The 15,381-nt window shown below is 47.1% G+C and overlaps 1 protein-coding gene across 1 annotated transcript in view; it reads left to right on the top strand.

The window, feature by feature from the left end:
* The window catches only part of UNC5A (unc-5 netrin receptor A), a 138,137-nt gene that overhangs the window by 103,481 nt on the left and 19,275 nt on the right, over window positions 1–15,381 (top strand). The window contains exons 9-13 of the mRNA XM_029583845.1: window positions 3,671–3,755; window positions 4,331–4,499; window positions 5,054–5,287; window positions 7,495–7,644; window positions 8,929–9,093. Of these exons, the coding sequence (XP_029439705.1) occupies window positions 3,671–3,755; window positions 4,331–4,499; window positions 5,054–5,287; window positions 7,495–7,644; window positions 8,929–9,093 (803 nt within the window). The remainder of the gene's footprint in view (window positions 1–3,670; window positions 3,756–4,330; window positions 4,500–5,053; window positions 5,288–7,494; window positions 7,645–8,928; window positions 9,094–15,381) is intronic.

The raw sequence follows: 15,381 nt of genomic DNA, 5'->3' as shown, positions 1-15,381 counted from the left end.
TTTCTCCTTTTTTCCAGCTCATTAATGAATAAGTTAAACCACATAGGTCTCGGGGGGGGGTCACCATTATTTACCTCTGTCCACCCTTGCGCTGCTCAGTCTGCTCACTCTACAGCTGAATTTGAAAAAGGAATGGAAAATATCCCGATGCCTCTGAATCAAGCCACAGGGCGACTGCAGTCCTCACTGTCCCATCTCAAGAAAAACAGAGCAGAGGAGGGTGACAAAAATGATAACGGGGATGGGATGGCTCCCCTATGATGAGATACTACACAGGTGAGGACTCTTCTGTTTGGAAAAGAGACGGCTGGATAAAAGTTTCTAAAATCTTGAGCACTGCCTTCAGGCTCCAGAGAAACCGCATGATTAGCAGTTGCCACATAATTTACAGCCTGCCACACAATGAACAAACTTGAAGCTCTCCAAATGCTAATTCAATCATCTGTAGGAAGCTGCAGTGACTGCAGGGCTTTCTGTCTCAGTCCCTCCCTTTCAGTGCAATTTTCAGAGAACAGGAGGGAGGGGGGAGTGTGGAGACTCTGCTTCCTAACTCCCTCCTGTCCTGGTGGAGGGGAGGGGACAAGGTTGGAACGGACAGCAGACGCCCTCTGTTTGATCCCTCAAAGATCTCTTTTTTTCTAAATCAAACCAGAACTGATTTTGATATTTATTTATTTATTTATTTAATATCTTTTATATACCGACGAACGTTGGGAACATCTCATCGGTTTACAGAGAACAGAACTTAGCAACAGGCTTTACATTTGTCACATGATTATAATAGGAATAGTAGAAATAACAATAATAACAAAAACAATAACATACGAGTAATATGGATGTTATACAAGTAATAATTAACTAAGTGGGGTACATGATAGTGGTTAGTCAGAAGAGGGGCAGGGAGATTCTGCTAGATATGATTGATATCAACATTTGTAGGAGGTATAAATTTGTATATACAATGGTTGTCGAGGAATATATACACGTTTGTGAGTAGAAATGTTCTTATTTACAGTAAGCTGTCTTGATAAATTTGCTTTCCGGGAAGCATAGTAGAAAGCTAATTGTTAGGCAAGGTGGAAAGGGGTGGTTAGGGGGTGGGAAGGAAAAAGGGGTGGGGGGGGGGAGATGGGAGGAGGGAGGTTAGGAGTTAGGGAGGGGGGGGGGGGCTAGTGAATGTGTGAATGTTAGGTGTATGAGTGTCTAAAGAACCAAGTCTTCAGGTTTTGCCTGAATATTTTTGGGCAGGTTTCTTGGCGGAGGGAAGTGGGTAGTTTATTCCAAATTATCGGTCCTGCTAGGGAGAGGGCTCTTTCGTTAGTGGTGCGGAGTTTAGTAAGCTTAGGTGAGGGGGTGTCCTTTCTGGATGGAGATTCTCACAGCTGCACTCCTGCCTCATCGCTGACCAGCAGGGCGGTAATATCCGTGAACTCTGTGATAAAACTCTGCTGATGCTCAGCATGCAGAAGCTTCAGATTCTCGGAAAGATGACAAGGCTTTCTCTAAAAAACCGAAAAGGGATGGGTGCAGGGCATTTTGATTCAAAACAAAAGCTCGACTTCACAGTTAAAAGTTTGTAACTTACTATTTATGTCTTGGCAAACATTAGATTTGTGAAGTTTGGATATTTGGGTAATTTCCAGTGGCTCGTGCAGTGCTAAAGACTGAGAGGACCTTTTACCCTCAGACTTCAGCCTGAGTCTTCCAAGCAGATTTCTGCATGTAAACCCGGTGAGCAGCTGTAACCTTGTGCATGTGAAAATCTGAAGTGTCTGCGGGAATCCTTTCCCCTCCACTCCACCTCCTGGCATTCCTACTAGCAATGCCCCGTAAAATTGGGTTCCATGCACACTTTTACATGCAAAGACCTCAAACAGGTTTTCAAACTGAGATTTCTGCACTAAACAACACGGAAGGTTTTCCAGAAAAAAATGGACTTTTTTGCACAGTAAAAGACGTGAATCTTTATGCAAATTTGCCGCATAATTGCTGCAGAATCTTGAAAAATCTGCCACAGGAAACCATAGAAACATGGAAATAATGGTAGAAAAGTACCAAATGGTCCATCCAGTCTGCCCAGCAACCTTCCCTAGGTAGCAGCTGCCACTCGTGTAGGATACTCCCATGTTTTGCCGCTCCTTTCAGTTATCCCCCATGAATAATTACTGCTAGCAGCATTTTTGCTGGGTGATGAGCTGGCTTGAAACTTCAGACAGTGCTGCTTGACGTGCTTTGCTTAATGGCTGTAGCAGTCCTGTGCTTTTTTCCTTAGGTCTGCGAATCAGTAGCCCAGACCATAGAAGGCAAGACCCTCTTGGTTGTTGTCTGAATCCAATTCCCCTTTTCCCCCTTCCGATCTGGGGCACAACATTGCAGTTGCATTAAACGCATTGAGGCTTATTGGTTAAGGGCAGTAATCTCCAAGCCTTCTGCTAAGGGCAGTAACCGCCGCACCAGCAAGTTGCCCCCATGCACGCTTTTCTCATTTCCGGCCTCGAGCCGTTACAGATCCTTTAGAGACCAGGGAGCTGCAGTCATGAGTAAACAGGGAACGGTTATGTACCCTGTCAAATAACAATCCATGAAACTAAAAACCAGCACAAACTGCAGAAAGTGGAGGCAATTTTCCAAGGAGTAATGAGCGTAAATGTACCTAGCATTGCAGCAATTTTCAAAAGCCGTTTACTCAGATAGAATGCACTTCCATGCAAACATCCTGTGGACAATTCAAAGGCAGATATTGTAGCACGTCCACAGGGAAGCCGCAGTTACATATGTGAAAGCCACTTCTGAACCTGTAAATGAGGCCTGGTGCACATAGTGGGGTTTTAAAAAAGGAAAACCCAGAAACCATTATCAGCTATAATAATAATAATTTGTATTTCTAAACTTCCTTTCCGATTGGTTTACACATTTTTTCAGGTATAATAAATCCCTTCTCCAAAGAGTTTACAATCTGAGTAGGTACCTGAGGCAGTGGGAGACAAAGTGAGTTGCCCAAGGTCACAGAGAATGTCAGTGGGAACGCTGGGATTTGAACCCTTCTTTTCCTGGTTCTCAGCTATTGTTCAAACTGCTAGGCCAGGGGTGAGCAAACAAGTCAGGTTTTCAGAATATCCCTAACAAATATGCATGAGAGACATTTGCATGTACACTGCCAGCGTTGTATGCAAATCTATTTTATGCATATTCATTACGGTTCTCCTAAACTCAGACCTGTTTGTGGCCCTTGAGGACCAGAATTGCTCACCCCTGCAGATAGGAACCGGCAATGAGCAAGAGGGATGGATCTTCCAAGTACTGGATGAGACCTGGACTGGCCAGCGTTGAAGACAAGATGCTGGGCTTGACACTTCTTATGACTCCAGCATGGCACCTCTTATGTTCTTGTGAGCAGAGGTCGCTGGCCTTCCTGAATTTGTCTGTGCGAGGTGGGTAACCCAAAAACAGTGGCCCTGATGTAATGAGATCTGTGCTCATCTTCAGCTCACATTTTCTTTACACACACGCTAAAAATGAGGTAACTTAGCAATGCAGAAAAGTAAGGGTCTGCCACGCCATCAGAGTGCGTAGTGCAGATAAAACAAGGCTCTGCACAGCCTCCCCTCCTCGTCTGAGGTTTCCATCGCTTGCCTTCTTCAACCTCTTTCTTTCTTTCTTTGCTTCTCAGGGATCAGTCTCCTCATTCCCCCGGATGCCATTCCACGAGGGAAGATCTATGAGGTCTATCTGACGCTACAGAAGCAGGACACGAGGTACACGCATGCCCGCCCCTGCTGGAGCCCATACAATGCAAACCACCACCTTTTGCACAATGTCCTAGCTCTTTAAATGAGAGTCCCCTTCCTGTGTGCGTTTCATAAAGCTGCTGAGAGAAGCTCCTCTCCTGAAATTCATTTGGGTGTTGTCCATGATAATTACCCCAGGCGCTCTCCTCCTGCCTCTCCAGCCAGAGCCTTGCTTGATCCTTCCTCAAAATAAATAATGCACAAGAGGCTTTCTTCAGTGGAAACACAGAAAAAAAGGCTTAGCCAACAAGCTGGAGGGGACCTCTTTTTCTGTGTCTAACTTTGCTTCAGTGGAAATAGGAATTAAAGAGAGTGGCAAGGTCTAAGGCTCAAAGAGTGAAGAATAAGGAGTAAAGTCAGAGAAAAGGTGATGGCTGCATGACAGAGCCTCCCAGCACTGCTGCTGGAGTCAAACGTAAGAACGAGAGCCTGCGAGGAGGAAACCCAGAAATGAGCAGGAAAGAAAGCAGGCAGAGAGCTGCAGGCTTTGCCTTCTTCTGACACCTTTTCCCTGTCTCTGGCTTCCTCTTTCTCTACTTGAGGTTACCTCTAGCTGGCTGCCAGACCTTGCTGAGTCCAATCATTAGCTGCGGGCCTCCAGGAGTGCTGCTCACCCGGCCGGTTATTCTCTCCATGGACCACTGTGTGGAGCCCGGCACGGAGAGCTGGACCATCAAGTTGAAGAAGCAGTCGTGTGAGGGCACGTGGGAGGTGAGACATTACAGACATCGGGGTTCGAGTTTCAAAACACACCCAGCTCCTGTCCAAATTTAGGAGGAATCCTACAATTTCACCTGAAAATTCACCTACATTTAGGCATCGAAAAGTTAGAAGTGTAAATTTAGAGCAGATTTAGGTATCAAAGTTAGGTGCCCAGTGCCGAAAAGCAGGACCAAGCCCCCAGCGGTTTTCTCTGCTCTAACTCGGTCCTTGTAATCACTCACGTTTTGGCACCTAAATTTTATGTATTCGGTCATAATACATTTTTAAAGGTGCCAATTTAGGTGCCTAACTCTCAAACCCTTTGAAAATGGACCTGTAAAAGTTACACAGCAGTTCACGTTACCTTATTGGGAAGGTAGTCCTTGGTGAGATGGTAGACACCTACGCATGACCTCTTCCTATCCACTGGGGTAGATTCACATTCTCTGGTAATTTTCTAAAAAAAAAGGCACCAGGTCAGTGAATGGCAGAAAATACCACTGTGTATGTTCTGCATCGTACGGCAAATGTGTGTTTTGAGCTGTGTTTGTTCTTTGCTGCAGGATGTGCTGCTTCTTGGTGAGGAGAGCTCCTCCGAGCTCTATTACTGCCGGCTGGAGTCCAAAACTTGCTTCCTCTTTACAGAGCAGCTCGGCAGGTTTGCACTTGTTGGCGAATCCCTCAGCATCTCTGCTGCCAAAAGAATAAAACTGGTTCTCTTTGCTCCATCATCTTGCTCATCGCTTGAATACAACCTCAGGGTCTACTGTCTGAGTGACACCCAGGATGTCCTTAAGGTACATCAGGTTCCAGCTCGCTGCAGGCACTGAACACAGGAGGCGCTGTCGGGAATGGTGCAGGAGCGTTGGCTGGAGGGGTGGGGGAGCGCACAGCTCATGCAATCTCAGCCTCTCCCAGCAGGAGGCGTTGCAGGGAATGGTGCAGGAGCATTGGCTGGAGGGGTGGGGGAGCTCCTGCAATCTAAGTCTCTCCCAGCAGGAGGCGCTGTAGGGAATGGTGTAGGAGCATTGGCTGGAGGGGTGGGGGAGCGCACAGCTCATGCAATCTCAGTCTCTCCCAGCAGGAGGCGTTGCAGGGAATGGTGCAGGAGCATTGGCTGGAGGGGTGGGGGAGTGCACAGCTCCTGCAATCTCAGTCTCTCCCAGCAGGAGGCGCTGTAGGGAATGGTGCAGGAGCGTTGTCTGGGGGGGGGGGGGGAGCTCACAGCTCCTGCAATTGCTGTCTCTCCCAGCAGGAGGCGTTGCAGGGAATGGTGCAGGAGCATTGGCTGGAGGGGTGGGGGAGCTCCTGCAATCTCAGTCTCTCCCAGCAGGAGGCGCTGTAGGGAATGGTGCAGGAGTGTTGTCTGGGGGGGGGGGGGAGCTCACAGCTCATGCAATCTCAGTCTCTCCCAGCAGGAGGCGTTGCAGGGAATGGTGCAGGAGCATTGGCTGGAGGGGTGGGGGAGTGCACAGCTCCTGCAATCTCAGTCTCTCCCAGCAGGAGGCGGTGCAGGGAATGGTGCAGGAGCACTTATGGGGCTGAGGTGTCTTACTAAAGATGCTCTTTTTAAAAATAATCCTTGCACAGCTGATCATTTTGATAGAAACATAATATGTCATCAGTTAAAAGCCCCATCTGCTCTGCATATTCTTGCGTCCTATTGCAGTACCGCAGACAGTGCCTTCATCGCACCTAAGGATCCTCGTAGCATCGTCTTCTTAAATTCTGAGTTTTGTCATCTGAAAGGTGAGGAGGCCAAGGGCAAGGAGTTACTTTCTGTTGGATCTGCTGCTCCTGCTAGAGCAGCCCTAGAGGCTCGGAAGCCCTCCGGCACCCTGTGCCTGTGCCTTTCAGCCCCAACACTAATGGATCTATGCACCTGCAAGCTCAGAGAGTGGGGATACGTTTTGCAGCTTTGATATTTATTAAACTGCCACATTGTGTGAAAATGACCTTTTAAATGTTTAATTCTAAGACCTATTCTGCAGAAATGCCCTCATCATTACTGATGTTAATCTTTCTTGCTCTCTTTCTGTGGTTGTAACTCTTCTTTGCCAGTTTTCTGCATTAATTTCTACATTAACGAAACTGTCTGCACTACAGCATTTGCACGCATAAGTGGATGCATGGAGATTTATGGCAGTAATTTATAAACTCTGGCAGAAGGTGAAAAGTTTATAAAATATCCTGCATTTCGGCTCCGAAAATATTTCTGTCTGTGTGTAATGCAGGATCACACAGAGAGGTCCATATTCAAAAGTCATTTAGACAGAATAGGTAATAGTTATCCATCTAAATGACTTACCCGACTATTCGGCCCCTATCCTGCTAAATTCCAGCCGGATAAAAAGGGACATTTCAGGGAGGGCTGAGTTATCCGGATAAGCTAACCAAATATCAAGTATATCCAAAAACTTTAGGAATGCTTCATGGAAAACTCACTACTTACCCAAATATCTACAGAGATATCTTCAGAGAAATCTGGGTGAGTAGCACATCTTTGGGGAAAAAAACAAGTAACATGCATACATAATGAAATGGAAGCATGCACTTACCCCACTTCTGAAAATACTGAGCTGTTTGACAAAACCTCCATCAGTTCTCCCAGAAGTTCACCCTTTAGGACTTCACCCTGAAACCCCACGAATTCACCCAGTTTTCCCTCTAAAAAACTGCAAAATTAAAAGACAAGTCCGCAACTCAGGAGTAAAAGGATGCGTACAAGGCCAGTAATGTACGTGTGCAAACTATCTACCACTAAACAGCAGCTTGTGCATGTACGTATGAGCCCACCCCAGATACCCGTAGACCCATGTTCACATTTCCGCCCAATACTGCGAGAAGATTTACAAAATAACGTAAATACATGCACACAGCCTCCATGTAACTTTGGAAATTCACCTGTAAAACAGGAAGGAATCGTTTGAGTGCACACATTGCTCTTATCCTGCACTTTGATGGAGATTGAGGTCCTTACTGTCTTGTGCATGTGTCCCTGCAGGAGGTGATACAGCTGGAGACACAGATGGGAGGTCAGCTGATCGAGGAACCCAGAATCCTGCACTTTAAAGACACTTCCCACAACCTACGGCTCTCTCTCCATGACGTGCCAAGTTCCCTGTGGAAGAGCAAACTACTGGTTAGCTACCAGGTAATGTGAGTCTTCTCCCCAAGGCAGTGACAGCAGAGACAAAACAGGGGGAAACTGAAAAATTGAGTCATTCCTTGATTTGTGATGTTAGTTTAATTCCTGAAAACTTGTCTTTTTAAATGTTTATTTTAACTAAGGGAAGAATAGAAGCCTAGAACCTGAGGGTAGATAAAAAGCACAAGGCCTCTCTCCCTTTCTATTCGAATGCTGCTAAGGATCCGACCTCTGCATCTTCCCATCTTCTCCTCCTGCACATTACTTATGCATTTGGGGTGGCTTGGTCCTACCACGCCTCTGCCATCAAGCACAGCTTTCTTGCTTGACCCTCAGTCGGGATCCATCTCCATTCTGGACATTTTCTCCTGCACCTGCATTTCTTGGCAATGTAACTTTTGTCTCTTCTTTCCATCGTCTTCTCATCTACCTTTACACTTTGTTCTTGATCTTGTTACTCCATCAGCCCAGGCCTCCCATGAGTACCACCTTTCCTTTAACCTAGCTGGGATTCCCATATGAAGGATAAAACCACACGTCCTGTGCGTCCCATACTCTTTTAAATGTGGTTTCTGCTTCTGCCTCTATCAGCATCCTTGGGATGTCATTGCATGAGGAGATATTTTATAATGTTACTACTGCTGCCCTCCTTGGCCTTCTATCATGACCTCATGTTCTACAAGGGCAGATTTGGGAAGCCCTTTGTGACCCCACACAGCTAGGTAGGCTTTCAGGACATCCGCAATGAATATGCATGAGATACTTTTGTATAGACTGGGGCTCCAATGTATGTAAATTGATTTCATGCATATTAATTATGGTTATCTTGAAACCTTGACTGCGTTTGGGGGGTCTCAAGGACAGGCTTGGGAAACCCTACTCTGGAACTTTTTTCCACTGAAAAGCGTATAAACCCCTGAATCCTCCTGGGACCCAACCCTTGACGCCTCTTGATCAGAAGCAGAATGTGCCTCATGGAAGGATGTTCACAACCTGGGGAAGCTTGGGATTATTGGCAGGTAAGGGAGGGTTAATTGTTTGGATTGTGTGATGTGCCCGCCTCCATAATATATTAAAAATTCAAGACCTTAAACCATGCATCTCCCTCAACTTCTCCGAGGCTTTTCTATTAGCCACCTCAGTCCTGGAATCTGGGGAGGGATCACATCTTTTCTTATCTAACTTTCCTTTTCCCTCTCTCCCTCCCTCCCTCTGTCTCCCTTCTTTATTCTTGTTCTCTCTGTCTCCTGTGTCCTTCTGCTTCCCCCACCTGCTCCCTTTCCACCCCAGGAGATCCCCTTCTATCACATCTGGAATGGAGACCAGCAGCACGTGCACTGCACCTTTCCCCTCCAACGCTTCAATCTCAGCACCGCACAGCTGGCATGTAAGATCTGGATCTGGCAGGTAGAAGGGGATAGGCAGAGCTTTCACATCAACTTCAATATTACCCAGGTGAGGAAGTGCCAACCCCTGCAACAGAGCGAGAGAGAGAGAGGGGGACGTTTTACTGCTCCATTCTCTGCCTCCATTCATCACTTCCTGAATGCGCTCGGCCTCCTGTTACTGCACTCAAAGGTGGAATTTATCCTTATCAAAGCGGAAAGCAGGCTACAGATCTGCACTGACTAAAGCACAAACACATTACTCACAGCATACAGAGACAAACATAAAAGATGTTGCACACAGTTCAGCTTTCATGAATATTATAGCAGAGAAGATGCTGTTGGTTTCATTGTTGGATGAGTTGTATCAGGATAGCTATAGATGGGGAGGTGACATGATGATCTTTTTACATCTGTCTTTGACACCATCAGACATAATTATTGGGTGACCAGTTGAGGGCAATGGGCATAAGTGGTGTAGTATTGAAATGGTTCACCTCTTATCTCAAAGAGAGCCTGCAGGGTATGTTTCTCGCTTCTTCTGGCTCTCTCCCTTGTGGTATGTGGCATATTCCAAAAGAGGTGAGATTTATTGTAGCTGTTTTTAGAGATGTGAATCGTGTCCTCGATCGTCTTAACGATCGATTTCGGCTGGGAGGGGGAGGGAATCGTATCGTCGCCGTTTGGGGTGTTTAGAGTATCGTTAAAAATCGTTAAAATCGTGAACCGGCACACTAAAACCCCCTAAAACCCACCCCCGACCCTTAAATTAAATCCCCCACCCTCCCGAACCCCCCCCAAATGCCTTAAATTACCTGGGGGTCCAGCGGCACACTAAAACACCCTAAAACCCACCCCGACCCTTTAAATTAAATCCCCCCCCCTCCCGAACCCCCCAAATTCCTTAAATTATCTGGGGGTCCGTAGCGGCGGTCCGTAGCTTAAATTACCTCCGTAGCCTTAAATTACCTCCGTAGCCTTAAATTACCTGGGGGTTCCGTAGCGGCGGTCCGTAGCTAAATCGGGGGAAGGGGGAGAGCAGGAAAACCGGGGTCCGGAACCCTCACTGAACGACCTCCTGCAGTCGATCTCCTGCCGGCGCCATTTTCCGTACGGAAAACGATTCGCGGCAGGAGATCGCTCCCGGACCCCCGCTGGACCCCCAGGAACTTTTGGCCAGCTTGGGGGGGCCTCCTGACCCCCACAAGACTTGCCAAAAGTCCAGCGGGGGTCCGGAACGACCTCCTGCATCGAATCGTGTTGGTCTATGGCCGCCGCCATTTTGCGGCGGCCATTTTGCAAAATGGCGCCGGCTGAAGACTACACGATTTAGTGTGCCGGTTTTTCCTGCTCTCCCCCTTCCCCCGATTTAGCTACGGACCGCCACTACGGACCCCCAGGTAATTTAAGGCTACGGAGGTAATTTAAGGTACGGACCGCCGCTACGGACCCCCAGGTAATTTAAGGCATTTGGGGGGGTTCGGGAGGGTGGGGGATTTAATTTAAAGGGTCGGGGGTGGGTTTTAGGGTGTTTTAGTGTGCCGGTTTTCTTGCTCTCCCCCTTCCCCCAATTTACGATTTTTTGACGATAAATCGGGGGAATTGGTATTGTATCGTGGCCCTAACGATTTTTGACGATTTAAAATATATCGGACGATATTTTAAATCGTCAAAAAATGATTCACATCCCTGTTTTAAATGGAAAAAGAGCCTCCTAAACACAAAGGCAGTTTGCAAACCTAGGGGTAATTTCACCTCAGATAATACCCCCAAACTATGACCTGTATCACTAGTGCTTAGTGTTGTCTCCTCAAGCTTCAGAGACATTTCTTTGATTAAGCCTTTCTTTTTGCACCACCCTTAAGATCTTGGTGTTTGCTAGATTGAAATTTAGCTTATTCCATTTTAACTGGCTAACTCTCTCTTCCATGCAACATCTGAGGTTGGAAAGGAATTGGTCATCGCTGAGACATAAAGTTGCACAGTTGGCATACATCTGATGGCCAACAGCAATTACACATGTTGAGATCAATATTCAAAGCTGGACATTTAAGTAACTTAGCTGGATATAACTTAGCCAACTAAGTTACGACGAATATTCAGTAGCACGGCGAAGCTGCCGAATATACACATATATATACACTTCACCGGATAAGTCTACCCAGCTAAGCTTAGACCTGCTCTATGGGCCATCTAAAGTTAGACGAACACTTCTATGCCTAACTCCGAATATCAGTAGTAAGGCATATACGTTATATTTCTAACTCGCTCTGCCCCCAGTCTGCTCAATGCATGCTCACTTTTTTGTGCATATATTTTAGGCATATAAGGGACTTCTCCAGGCTAAACGGCAGCCGCTGTACATAGGGTGCTTATCCAGCTAAATAGCACTGAACCCGCTTTGAATATTGACCTCGTTACATTCAGCTGAGACACACATTACATAACATTTGTACTTAATTAGTTAAGTCAAATCTTTTCATTGATGGTTCAGTTTAGAAGTTGATTACATGCTCCAGCATATGGAAACATATCCTATTCCCCCCGATGCTCCAGGATATGGAGACACACGTCCTACTCCCCCCGATGCTCCAGGATATGGGAGACACACATCCTACTCCCCCCGATGCTCCAGCATATGGAGACACACGTCCTACTCCCCCCGATGCTCCAGCATATGGAGACACACGTCCTACTCCCCCCGATGCTCCAGCATATGGAGACACACGTCCTACTCCCCCCGATGCTCCAGCATATGGAAACACACGTCCTACTCCCCCCGATGCTCCAGCATATGGAGACACAAGTCCTACTCCCCCCGATGCTCCAGCATATGGAGACACACCTCCTACTCCCCCCGATGCTCCAGCCTATGGAGACACACGTCATACTCCGCCGATGCTCCAACATATGGAGACACACCTCATACTCCTGATGCTCCAGCATATGGAGATACACCTCATACTCCTGATGCTCCAGGATATGGAGACACACGTCCTACTTCCCCCGATGCTCCAGCATATGGAGACACACGTCCTACTTCCCCCGATGCTCCAGCCCATGGAGACACACGTCCTACTTCCCCCCGATGCTCCAGCATATGGAGACACACGTCCTACTCCCCCCGATGCTCCAGCATATGGAGACACACGTCATACTCCCCTGATGCTCCAGGCCGTGAATATTGTGTGCTTATATTGTGCCAGTAAATTCACTGCCACAGGATAAAACAGACACTCGTAAATTGAGTGTCTATTTCCTAACTCGCACACAGCTATGTCTCCTGGCACCCGATGCCAAGGACATGCTAGGGACACACAATTTATCCCTGGCGCGTCCGTTTTAGTACAGCAGCTCATTTACATATTGCATCGGGCACCCAGGAGAAGTGGATATTCGCACGTTAATAAATGGGAGCCCAGTCTGGATGCACGTTTTTTACATGAACTTTATTGCATCGGCCTGTATATCGGATAGAGGGGGCGCTCTGGGGCGGAAACAAAGGAAGACAACCTTTTGCCAGAACATAAGAAATTGCCATGCTGGTTCAGACCAAGGGTCCATCAAGCCCAGCATCCTGTTTCCAACAGTGGCCAATCCAGGCCACGAGAACCTGGCAATTGCCAGTGTGGGACAAGTGAGGAGGAAGAGAGACAGGGCATGGGGGGGGGGGGGGGCAGGGTGAGGCAAGGGAGCTCTGAGGGTACAAAGAAGTGAGACAGCTCCTCCTTATATGGGACAAAGGGCAGCTCTGGAGGTGAGACAGAGTGACAGCTCCCTTCCAGCAGAGGCAGAAGTGGAGCTATAGGGACAGGATAGGGGAAATGCCTCATCTGGAGAGGTGACGGTCTTTGCTGCCCCCTCTATTGTGAATATGAGTGATGGTTTCTACATCTTATTTCAGACCAGCTCCCCAAAGGAGAAGCACAGTGAAGACCGACAGGCTCCCCGTCAGCAGGACATGGCTTTTGGGATTTTTTCCTTTGCCTGGTGCTATTGTAAATGATTTCTGTTTGCAGAAATAGGAGGTCTGAAGGCTGTGGCCGGAGCCAGTGAGACCATGTTGGGGGATGTGAGCTGGAGCTGCTCTACACCCTCCACAGTGACCCAAGTTCTACTGGGGGTGAGGTGGGAGGGACCATTGGTCACAGCCATAAAGGGAGTTCATTTTTATTTTGGGACTCTGTTCCTAATGCTTTCCTCTGCTACAGGGGCTCCCGAGGAGCTGCAGAGTTTTGCCTTCATGAGGTTCTTGAAAACTTTTGCCTCTGTTTTCCATAAGTATCCCCAAGAAATAATTGTGTCCTGGAGCAATGGTTACCTTCAGCTTTTGGGGGACACATTCAGGTCTGGAGCGGTTACCAGGGTCCCCTGCGTTTCCATAGCTGGAAAGGGCCCCCAGCTGTATGAGGACAGCTGTGCCCAGGGAGGTCCCAGCTGCAGTGACTGACGCATTCTCCTCATGCAGTTTGCTGTTATCTTGTTTCACACCTCCAGCTTTAGGAATAACCTGTTTAAATTGGCTTTCCCTGAGTTTTATTTTTACCACCTTTAATTTTCATTTTATCGACTTTTAATTGTAAAGCACTTTCAGATGTTTGGTGTGCTATACAAACGTAATGGTTTATTGATTAATTGATACGGTATTGCAGTTAATTAAAATGAAATAAGCCTTGTTTTCCTTCACTAGCTGAGGCCTGGATAGTTTATGAAGGCAATAAAAAGCCCCAGGCCTCTGAGGCCCAGTAAGAAGCTTTGAGGAGCCCCTGCCTGAGTGCCCTCTGACCCTTTGCCACCTTCCTTAGCAGGGCAAGGGATCTCTCTCCAGTCAAACTTATCCATTCTTCTACATTTGGGCCAATTTTATTTTTATGAACATTATCTCTGGAAATAATAAATGCACAGGATGATCCCCTCTTCTGAACCTTGATACCAAAATATAAACCATTTCATGTTCTACTTGCCTGCTTTTTCATTTGAGTTGTAGCTTTTAATTATTGTTGTCTCTTTCCTTGCGTGGAATAGGAATGACATTCTAACTTGAGGTGGGAGGGTTCCTGCACTCCTGTAGGGGGCAGATCAGGCGCTGATCTGTATCCCGCCCGGGGGTTTTCCCTGCTTTGATTTAGTCGGATGATCTGTGTTTTGATTGCATTCCTAGTTGCAATGCTCTGCTTCTCACTGCGTCACTGTGAATCCGGGAAGGGCAGAAACATTTGTTCAGTAAAAGGGCAGAAGGCACTTTTGAATTATCGGGGGCAGGCCTTAGGAAAATCATTCTGTCAATAGTAGGGGGTTTAGGAGAGGAGTCTTGTGGATGCATCCTAGGATGCTAAGGGATCCTCAGAGAGGCTCGAGTGGCTCTGCTGATTTACCTGCTCAATAGATTTAAGGAGAATGGACTGGAGAAGGGTGGGTGTAATCCTTTTCACATAAAAATGGTAAAAAAGAGGGGAGGTTGGAAAATAGAAGACCAGTTTAGTCTTATCTCACTGGTGGGCAAATTAATAAAAGCTCGGCTGAAGGAAATGATAGTGAATTATCAATAATCCAGTGGGATGTACGTCAAGACAACAAGCTTTTTACCCAGAGGCAGATTATGTCAAATGGATCAATTGAGTGACTAGAGAATTAGATCAAGGGCCATGAGCTAGATTACGTCAAGACAACAAGAGCTAGATGTACGTCAAGACAAGAAGAGCTAGATGTACGTCAAGACAACAAGAGCTAGATTGTACGTCAAGACAAGAAGAGCTAGATGTACGTCAAGACAAGAAGAGCTAGATGTACGTCAAGACAACAAGAGCTAGATGTACGTCAAGACAACAAGCTTTTACCAGAGGCAGATTATGTCAAATGGATCATTGAGTGACTAGAGAATTAGATCAAGGGCATGAGCTAGATGTGATTTACTTGGATTATTACCATAGCTTTTGATATTGTCCACATAAAAGGTTTATTATCAACCTGAAGAGCTGGGGGGTTGACTCAAGGTGCTGGACTGGACTAGAAACTGGTTTGTTGAGTGATAGACATACGGGTCCATTTTTTAAAAGGTGCGCACGGGGAAAATGGGGGTTACGTGTGCGGCCGGGCCTTGTGCACGCTGTGCACATTTTAGAAGGGGCCCGGCCGCTCATGTAACCCCCATTACGCGCACAAGAGCCAGGCCTCTTCCAAGGGGCAGGCCGGGACAGCAGCATTGATCACTGCCCCGGCTGCCGGCGCACGCAACTTACTTCAGGTCGGGCCCGTGAAAAAAACCAAAAAAAGGTAGGAATTAGGGGTTGGGGAGGAGAGAGGATGTGTCGCGTGCTCGCATGTTATAAAATCAGCACGTTCATGTGTGCGCGCCGGG

The sequence above is a fragment of the Rhinatrema bivittatum genome, chromosome 18, assembly GCF_901001135.1.
Source record: "Rhinatrema bivittatum chromosome 18, aRhiBiv1.1, whole genome shotgun sequence".
In the NCBI taxonomy this organism is placed as follows: Eukaryota; Metazoa; Chordata; class Amphibia; order Gymnophiona; family Rhinatrematidae; genus Rhinatrema; species Rhinatrema bivittatum.
The sequence above is the reverse complement of the archived record's forward strand: the minus strand, read 5'-3'. Positions and strand labels throughout refer to the sequence as shown.